Source organism: Brachycentrus maculatus, unplaced genomic scaffold (assembly GCF_059751285.1).
Source record: "Brachycentrus maculatus isolate JH-2025_06_01 unplaced genomic scaffold, ASM5975128v1 h1tg000716l, whole genome shotgun sequence".
Classification (NCBI taxonomy): domain Eukaryota; kingdom Metazoa; phylum Arthropoda; class Insecta; order Trichoptera; family Brachycentridae; genus Brachycentrus; species Brachycentrus maculatus.
Window position 1 is genome coordinate 96,873 of NW_028281447.1, and position 10,593 is coordinate 107,465.

General features: G+C 30.4%; 1 protein-coding gene across 1 annotated transcript; it reads left to right on the forward strand.

The window, feature by feature from the left end:
- The first annotated feature begins 286 nt into the window (after positions 1-286).
- On the forward strand, positions 287-10,114 carry LOC148300437 (zinc metalloproteinase nas-13-like). Its single transcript, XM_088274815.1, has 6 exons — positions 287-421; positions 3,326-3,520; positions 5,246-5,355; positions 6,998-7,202; positions 8,896-9,032; positions 9,915-10,114. The coding sequence occupies exons 1-6, from the start codon at positions 289-291 to the stop codon at positions 9,993-9,995; spliced, it is 861 nt and encodes a 286-aa protein (XP_088130941.1). The 5' UTR covers positions 287-288; the 3' UTR covers positions 9,996-10,114.
- Positions 10,115-10,593: the final 479 nt, after the last annotated feature.

Below are 10,593 nucleotides of genomic sequence, written 5' to 3' on the forward strand. Positions count from 1 at the left end.
AAAAACGATCTCCTGAAAAATCTTTTTTTTTTATAAATGACGTTGTGAAAGGAGTGAGCGATATGTCAGGCAGCTTGTTAATTTGGGTATAGGCAATATATTGTAAGGACTTTACTCTAAACATATTTGTATTCATCGGCTCCACATGTATTTTATTACTCGAATCCGATATCGGATAGGTCCTCACCCAGGCTTCTGGAACGTGCCGTGATGGTTTAGTTTTTAGTAGATATCTTCTTTCTTTAGTTTTGAAATATTTCAGTATTTATTTGGTTTTCAGTTTCCGAAATGCTTGGGTTGAAAGTGTTCTTGTTCCTTGTGTTGGGAGTGGCGGCGGTTTTCGGTGGGGTGACCAAAACTAACTGGGATGTCAACAGATTCAGGGAGTTTTTGCAGAAGTCTGTCGATGGATCATACGAGGGTACGTGTATCTGAATTGTTACTTGTAATTTACCTTTAGAAATTAAGAGAAAAATTCAACGTGACCATACATCGAACTGACAACATGTAATAAAATAGACTTTAATATTAAAAAGTCATTAAAAGCAACAAGAAATAGTTCAAAAACTTATTATTAAAATCATGCATAAAAAAATATAACTTTTACATCCAACCAATTATTTCAGGAAGCTGAAATTTTCGAGCTACAAGAAATCTATTGCCAACAGTGTCTTAAATATGTTTTCGTGCGCCAACATTTATTTCCTAATAATAATAATTTCCTAATAAGAAATAATAATTTATTAGAAATTCCTTTTTGCATTCCAGACTCGCACAATGACACTCATTTTTCATAGCTCCAAAACTGTTTAAATCATTCCACAAAGACTATAAAAAATATATATTTAGTTATTTATTAAAAATCAGATACCTTCTTATAAACGTATAACTCATTTAGTTCATATTTGCAAACTTTTTTTTCATTTTGATTTATTTTCTTTTAAAGTCAAATATTTATTGTTTATATTAGAACTTTTACTCTAATTTTATTTCTGGTATCTATTGTATTCTTGCTAGTGCCCTTTTATTTTAATACCTGATCGTGCCAAGATTTTCTCGGTCTTCTTTTGCTCCTTTTTCTACATTCCCCTCATAAATTTGCTTTACCGTTCTTTCCTCACTCAATCGTTCCACATATCTAAACCATCTCAACACACCCTTCTTAATTTTATCGATAATGCTAATTATTATTGCATTCCTTCCTTTTTTCACTTCTCGAACATTTTTCATACTTTATTTTTCCGCACATTCTTCTAAGAGATCGTATCTCGACCGCATTCCGTCTACTTTCATCCTACTTTTGCCAGCTCCAAGCATCAAAATTTGAGGTAAATTTAGATAAATAAATATAAGTATTATAATACAATTATATTTATAATAATATGTAGGTACGTATGTATTTCGTATTGCTCAAGTCATTTAGATTAAGAAAAATGACAAATCAAATTATTTTCAAGATAAGCTCTAAAAAAACATTGCAATCTTTAAATACAATAATTGGTTCAGGTATTAAAGCAATTTATCACTGATGCAATCTGTCACTTAAAATTAATTATTGTTTACAGTGATTAAAAGTAATTTAATTATTTGATAAAAAAAACTCCTTTTTTAACTCAAAGATTACCTTCCACTAATATTTAATAATGATAAAAAGATTATTATTTTATTTTATTATTATTTTTATTAATTAATTATTACATTGAATAATCTGGAAAGACCGGGATGTGAGTAACAACACCAATATAAACCTTATCAAGAGTTTGTTCTCGTAGGTACCTTTTAAATAGGGTAAGTATGTACCATTTAAATAGGGTAAGTAGGTACCTTTTAAATAGGGTAAGTAGGTACCTTTTAAATAGTATAAGTAGGTACCTTTTAAATTTAGGGACTTTGCGGGTTATTTTAAAAAATATATAATAAAGAATATGGAAGTCTGGGAATTTACCGCCCAGACTAATTAAGCCCCGTAAATGCCGAGACTTCCATATTCTTCTTCATCTATGTTGAGATGTCAAAAAATAATATAAAAATAACTTCTATAATTGGAGATAATCCAGATTTGTGAACAAATATTTTGACACACTCAAAATGTTGTTTTTAAACGTTCATTTTCTTCATATACATTTTTTTATTTATTTATATTTTAAACAAATAATAACAAATTTTAAATGTAATAATGTCACCGAGTTCACCGGCACATTTTACAATACTTAATTATAAAAGAATTATTAACTGTGGCACGGACATGTGGAGCGAATGAATAGTGAAAGAATGACTAAGAAAGTATGTGTGGCGAATGTGAGCGGGAGAACAGCACGAGGATGGCCAAAAAGACTTGGCACGATCAGATCAATCAGAACCTGAAATGTGGTGTTGTCAAATTTATTTCAGCATATCTAAACATATTGCGTAATCGAGATATGTTAAGATAATAAATAAATAATAGTTAGGTAATAATGTTTATATATTTTAATAAAATACACATTTCATTTTTAATTTGTTGCCGACAGAGGTGAAGAGTCAAATTAAAATATGGACCAAAGGCAAAATAAAGCAATGGGTGAATGATCAAGAGTTAAAACTATAAAAATTTCTAAAAAAGTTTTTATTTTCAATATTTTTCTGTTTTTTTGTGTGTATATTATGTTAAAATAGTGAAAAATAATTTTAAATAAAAACGTATTTAAAAAGAACTCCACCGACAAGACACATAATGTGGCTTGGTGGGTCTCTGTAACAACAAAAAAACATATTGATTAGGATTATGAATTTGTAAAGTAATGTAGACATGTATACGTACATATGTATGTATACATGTGTTTATATTATATTCAACGAATCAATACATTTAAAAAATAATAAAAAAATATCACCCGCGCTACAGAATCGGGGTAGCTTCATGAACGCCCTGTTTCCAGTATTGTACTGTATTTTTATAAATTTTTTTGGCAATAATTTTTTACTTTCTACTCTACTTTTTACTTTCTCATCTTTTTTATTTTTAATATTTTTAAATTTTAGTTTTCAGATTTTTATTTTTTATTATATTTTTGTTTTCTATTTGTCAAGTATTTTGTATTTATTGTATTTTATATTAACACTTTTATTCTAGTTCTACTTCTTGTAATATCTATTGTATTCTTTCCAGTGCTTTTATGACCTAAAATATATGTAATGTATACCTACACACAGGCCATGCCTTTGTGGGATCTTTTTTGTATTTATATTTAATTTATATTTTTTGCATTAGTATTTATATTATGTTGTTTAATGCAACAGAATTTGAAATAAACGAAAAAAACATATCAATGGTCTCAATTTTCAGAGCCCATAACTCCAGAATTGGCCGAGCTCCAGAATGAGTGGGAGAGGAGTGGCAAGTTTGAGGGGGACATCGTGTTGACCCCGGAACAGATTGACAATTTTGTCGAGGACTATGCCGAGAGCAGGAATGCCATTCTGGCCAAAAACCTGCTGTGGACCAACAAAATTGTATACTACACCATCAGTTCTGCCTTCAGTAAGTCATATTACGTTTGTATAGATTACTGTTCAAAAATATTATTTTTGGTGAATGAATATATATATATATATATATATATATATATATATATATATATATATATATATATATATATATATATATATATATATATATATATATATATATATATATAAATATATATATATATATATATATATATTTATATATATATATATATATATATATATATATATATATATATATATATATATATATATATATATATATATATATATATATATATATATATATATATATATATATATATATATATATATATATATATATATATATATATATATATATATATATATATATATATATTTAAAAAAAAAATTACCCAAATATTTTAAGGATAAAACAGTGTAAAAGAAAATTTTTCATGAACATATTACTAGAAATAAGGATAGAATAAGATTGTCATTATTGAAAAAAACTGAGTCACAAAAACGTTTAATGTATAAGGGTTTGAAAATGTATTATGAGATACCTGAATGTATGAAGAATGAAAAGAGTCTGAACGAATTTAAAAATAAAAGTTTTGTTTACTGTAAAAAGATGTAAATATATATGATGTTAATAAAGTGAAAATAATAGTTTATATTAATGTAAGCTAATGAATGAAATGTCCGCCTCCGCAGTGTAATGGTCAGCACGCTCAGCTACCATACTGGAGGTCCCGGGTTCGATTCCCATGGGGGGTCAAATAAATATTAGTGATTTTTTCACTGTAATATTTATTCAATATAATCCTGGACTGGTACCTGAAGCGGAGGGCTGATCACCTTTCCTTCATATGTAAATGATCGAGATAACACTGCGTTTATATGACGCAGTGCCCTATGCACCATAGGGTGCGGATAAGGGTTTGAATGAATGAAAGAAATAATAATAAATAAATAAAATGTGTTAAGCAGAATTAAATAACACCTCATTTGAGTAAGTATGTCATATTACGTTTGTGCTAAGCAGAATTCAATAACATATCGTTACATTATTCAGATTACTTTTAATCATTGTTTGAAGCTTATCAGTGTACAAATTTGGTTGTTTTTTATACGAAGACAAGTTAATAATGACAATAGTAAATTGTTGACATACACCGTATTTGAAAACCACTATATATGGTAAACAGCATCCAAAAATCAAGGCAATTTTAATGTTCAACACGACCAGCATCATCTTTTTGAAGTGAAACTCCTTTGGCTTGTACGGCGATTTGATAATCGTTAATTAGATGAGAATGCAGAGTGAAATTTCAAGGACGCGTCGATTTTATTGGGCGCATTCGTCACATGAGAGAGAAGAAAGATATAACGTAAAGAAAAAGAGCTATTAATTCGTGCATGCACACGCTATGTATGTACACGTCAGATGCTACATATGAACAGCTGAGGTATCACATGTTGTGTAAATAATATTTATCATTGTGTTATAAAAACCTAAGAAATCAACAACGAAATTCGGTACTACAAAAGATGCAATGTTTTCTAGTTATCTCGAAAACATCGAATCAGTTTTTTTAATTAGAGATACTATTTTTTCTTCTCCATGTCTCTCATATTAAATCTCTCTTATTCTTTATTTTTCTAAGTAATTTTACTTATATCACGTGTTAAGTTTCACTGCTACACGCGTGTAATTCATAAATTCAATTATGTTTTTTCATTGCACATTTTTCCCCGATATATTTTTTCTTAGGTGCTGCTCAAACGAGTGCTATTGAAAACGGTATTGCCGCCATAGCTGCTGCGTCTTGTATCAAATTTGAGAGGAGGACAACTGCCAACCCCAATTATGTTAACGTTGTGGTGAGTTTATATTGAGGAAAATGGCTGTCAGGGTATTTACAGGGCTAACGATCTGTCATCATCGGTTTTTACAAGTGTAACATTCACCCTTCTACCCATGATTGACACACTACTTAATTGAATAAAATGAAACTCATATCAGTCACTCTTGATTTTTCAGGAGATCGTTTTTAAAGTTTAAAAATATTTTAAAAATCTATAAAAAATAAATATCAAGCCACTTACTGAACTTTTTAGTGTGCAACAGATCTTTTTAGGTAAAACTTGAATGTTTTTTCTCCATTTGAAAAAAATTAAGTACATTAAAAAATAAATTAAACAATACCATTTCTTCCAAATGCAAAAACAATACTTTCTGCCCTTTAGCGGGTATATATTAAGTTAAAAATATGCCACTTTTGCTGGGATATAGCTTATTTTTTGAGCATTCCGAAAACATGCACAACTGAAAATTGACGATTTTTGATATATGACCTTCGTTTATCCAAAAAAGTTAAAAAAATTATGAAAACATATAAAAAAAATATATAAAAAATATGTAAAAACAGTGTGAATACCTGCCCACATATTTAGTTTATTTTAAAAAAAATTAAACAATACCTTTTCTTCAAAATGCTAAAACAATACTTTCTGCCCTATAGCATTCTGAAAACATGCACAACTAAAAATTGACGATTTTTGATATATGACGGTGTTGAAAGGTGTGAGCGATATATACAGGACTTTAAACAAAAACTGTTTCTTTTAAACAAAAAGAAAAAGTTTTTAAAAAGTTCCCGGGACTCTTAACCAAAAAAATAAATATTTCGTTTAATTGATTTAAAAATTTAAAAAAATATCCGTGAAAAAAGGTGCCGGAACGCCGTTCCACCGCGTTACATGGGAAAAATAAGCCCCAATGTCTATGTAGTGACTGGCAGTATACGAGTACATGATTCAAATGTTTTCCTTTCTAAAGAGGTCATGCTTGTGTACAATTCTATTGGGTGAATATTTTTTCCTAAAATCTTCACTAAGTATTTCATTAAATTACAGTAATTTTGCAGACTAAGCAAAGTCAATAATAAGTGCCACTCTCATCTAAAAAACTTAGTGAAATTTTCACAAATAACACTCTGAAAATTAAAAGGACATTTTGTAATGTAAATCTTAACTCAAACACTGATTTTTTTAATCAACTTAGTTGTATTTTATTGTTGAAAAAACACATAAAAATCAATTTCGCGACACTTTTTTTGCCTAGCTATGGCATTTTCAAACAAATTACTAGTTAAGACATTCGTTTACAAATGCCATAACTAGGTGAAACGATTGTCACAAAATTGATTTTTATGTGTTTTTTCAACAATAAAATACAGCTTAGTAGACTCAAAAAATCAGTGTTTAATTTGACATTTCATACATAAGTAAAAACAGAGTTCTACAAATTAAACGCCAAATATATAAATTCATTTTGTTATCATTAATCCCGTATTATTTAATTTCAGGACATCTTGTCAAAAGCATATGCGCTTGAAAACAATTTGTCACAATTAATGCCGAAAAAAGAAATGTACAATAGATCGTTCTTAATGAAAATAAACATGAAAAAACTAGTGGAAGAGAAATGTTTTAAGTAGTATTTTAATATAGGATTTTTCAGGGGTCCAATTCTGGATGCTATTCCAACGTCGGCATGACAGGAGGATCCCAGACCCTCAATCTGCAGTACGCCGACCCTGGATCCGGATGCTTCCGTCATGGAACCATCATCCACGAGTTCTTGCACGCTCTCGGCTTCTACCACATGCAGAGCACCCACAACAGAGACGATTACGTCAGGATCGTTTGGGACAAGATTCAACCTGGTATTAATTTATTTTTTAAATAAAAAATAAATATTATATTTTATATTACTTTTTGACATTTCATCAAAGATGAAGAAGAATATGGAAGTCTGGGCATTTACGGGGCTTACGACCGTCATAGGCTGGTTTGAGTGATCACTTTACACACGTGTAACATTCACCAATTCTACCCATTATTGACAACCACACCACTCAAATTCTTCGAAGTTCTATATATATGAACCAATTTAGAAACTTTGTTCTTGAATCACTAGAACTTCACTAGAGACATCTATTGGTGAGATGTAAAGAAGCTTTTTTACTAAGCAGAAACTCTTATATTAGTATGTGAGATCCGAATCCCGGATTATAATCACACACATGAGAAACGCCAGAAAATACCATTTTCATTTTTATTATTAAGCTTATAATTTGACCAGACAATTTATTTACAACATTTTGAGTGTGTCCAAATACTTGTTCACAAAATCTGGATTATCTCCAATTACAGGAGTTACTTTCATATTACTTTTTGACATTTCATCAAAGATGAAGAAGAATATGGAAGTCTGGGCATTTACGGGGCTTACGACCGTCATAGGCTGGTTTGAGTGATCACTTTACACACGTGTAACATTCACCAATTCTACCCATTATTGACAACCACACCACTCAAATTCTTCGAAGTTCTATATATATGTAAGCCCCGTAAATGCCCAGACTTCCATATTCTTCTTCATCTTTGATGAAATGTCAAAAAGTAATATGAAAGTAACTCCTGTAATTGGAGATAATCCAGATTTTGTGAACAAGTATTTGGACACACTCAAAATGTTGTATTATATTTTATCATTCACTTAAATATTTTCATACTTTTTCTGTGAGCCTAAGCGGCTCATTATTAGAAATAGGTATCAAATTGTGGTAGAGTGGGTTCGAACCGAAAAACTCTGACTCAAGAGCCCGCGACACTAACCACGGGACCACAACCCAACACAACTTATTTATTACGTTACTTTTGAAAGGATTAAGATTCTTCAATATAGCTTTCCGTATATATAAAAAGTAACATACAGTGGAACCTCTCATACCTAGCACCTCTTATAACGAGTGAAAATGTGAACCTCCTTTAATGCGGGACATTTCGCATAACGAGCTACAGAGATAGGGCAAGTCCCCTTTTCTTCCTTCCGAAGAACTTCCACGCCAGTCAAAATAACAAAATGAATCATTTAGTATTTCGCTGTATGGTGAGTTCGCATGGATTTTTCCCTACGTTATAACAAAGTTCGTTAACGTTCGTTGAATCTCTTTTCATTTTTATTTGTTAAGATGTAAACCTTCTATCACATGTATTATTTTTCTTAATAGATACGTTATTGGTTTTGAAGCGTGTTTAAGTTTTCGGTAATCAGGGCTGCCAATTTGACAGGTTTGTCAGTGCAGACAATTTGGCGGCTCCATTGTTCGTTCAGGGACCTACTCGTAACTGAGTCAAGAATCACCGCACTAGTTATCTTATTGGGATTATTAGTTTTCTTTTTGTGATAATTAGTTTTCTTATTATGATTATTAGTTTTCTTATAATGATTATTAGTTTTCTTATTATGATTATTAGTTTTCCTATTATGATTATTAGTTTTCTTATTATGATTATTAGTTTTCCTATTATGATTATTAGTTTTCTTATATAATTCTTTAATTGTTAATCCAGGAACCGAACACAACTTCAACAAGTACACCACATCCCAGGTGACCAACTTTGATGTCAACTACGACTACGGAAGTGTTTTACATTATTCAGAGTATGGATTCAGTATCGATGGCTCCAAAACAATCGAACCTCTACAGGTATAAATGATTTATTTATTATATTATTAAATGGAGTCCTGGTACGCGTTGAAGATAATGTTATGCGCATGCGATGAGAAAGAAACCATCCAGACTCTTCCAGGTTACGTTGGACGGCTAACCCCAAGGTAGACGATTCCCGGGCAGACCACCAAACAGATGGATTAACAGCTGGGAATCGATATCGCAGGAGGCTTGTCCCTCTTAAACAGGCCACAATGCCTATACTAAGAAAAAGGAGAAGAAAATTCCTGGTTCTAACCTTAATGGATAGAAGCATGGAGTTGGCAAAAGTAGGATGAAAGTAGACCGAATGCAGTCGAAGTGCGATCTGTCAGTGTGGCAACACGATGTATGACAGTTGTTTAAATGGTGATATAAAAAATGAATTCAAGGCTGAGATAAGCAATATCGATAAAATTAAGAAAAGTTTGTTGAGATGGTTTGGGCATGTGGATTGAATGAGTGAAGTTAAAACAGTTAAACAAATTTTTAAGCGAATGTGGTTGGTAATAGAAATAAAGAAAGATCGAGAAAAACTTGGCATGATCAAGAAATTAAATACTTAAAAGTGGTCAGGTCAGGAGAATAATAATTGGTGAGTTTGTTATGATGAATGTGGAAAAGGAGAAGATTGTTAACCTGACGCCTGACGGCTCTCAAGAGGCATGCGGAGTATAGTACATGGTCTAGCCAACTAAATCGTCTCTTCTTGGCTACAGATGTGACAATTATTGATTTATAAAAATAAAATAAAAAATCTCATTTAAAAAATAAGGTTACAATAATTACTCCAAAGTGGATAATAATCGTGATTTTTTTAAGAAAAAAATGGACTTGAAAATGGTGAATTAAAATACAAAAATTAATTTTCTGTTACAGTCGACAAACGAGGTGATTGGACAACGTGTCGGAATGAGTCCTGGTGACATCAGAAAACTTAACCTCCAGTATTCTTGCTAATTTGATGTATTACAATTTCACTAACGAACAAAAAAACAGTGCAGAATTTTCCAATAAATTTGATTATGTAAATGTTTTTCTTATTAATGAAATAATTATTTTATATTAGAGAGTATAAAGTATCTATCGTTTTTATACGAAAGAAGATGGAAGTCTAAGCATGCCAGGGCATATGATATTATTATATGACATTTGGCTGGTTTAACCCTTTCAATACGATTTTTTTTAAATTCATGTCGTATTTATAGCATAATATATTTATCGCTGAGTTAGTTTGAAAATAAAAAAATATTTTAAAAAATTATCATATTTTTTATTGATTATTGCAAAAATTAATTGGGACATATTGTCCCAATAGTATTGGTGAGTGGGTCGTATGTGTCCCAACAGTATTTTATGATAGTCAAATAGTGGAGCATATAATATATATGTTGCACTAAAAATTAAAATAAAATAAAAGAAAAATACCATTGTCATTCAACATATCTTTTATTCAGCCTATGATCGTGCAGTACTAAATTCCCAGATCCCAATGCATTTGTGTAAGCATTTAAATTATTTGAGTAATGATTAGAAATTCTCTGGGACAATATGTCCT

Bases quoted from the DNA above. Each gene is read 5' to 3' on its own strand.
- LOC148300437 (XM_088274815.1), top strand. From the start codon at position 289: ATGCTTGGGTTGAAAGTGTTCTTGTTCCTTGTGTTGGGAGTGGCGGCG. The intron at 3,521-5,245 runs GTAAGTCATATT...ATTTTTTCTTAG, and splicing joins CACCATCAGTTCTGCCTTCA to GTGCTGCTCAAACGAGTGCT. The intron at 7,203-8,895 runs GTATTAATTTAT...TTGTTAATCCAG, and splicing joins TTGGGACAAGATTCAACCTG to GAACCGAACACAACTTCAAC.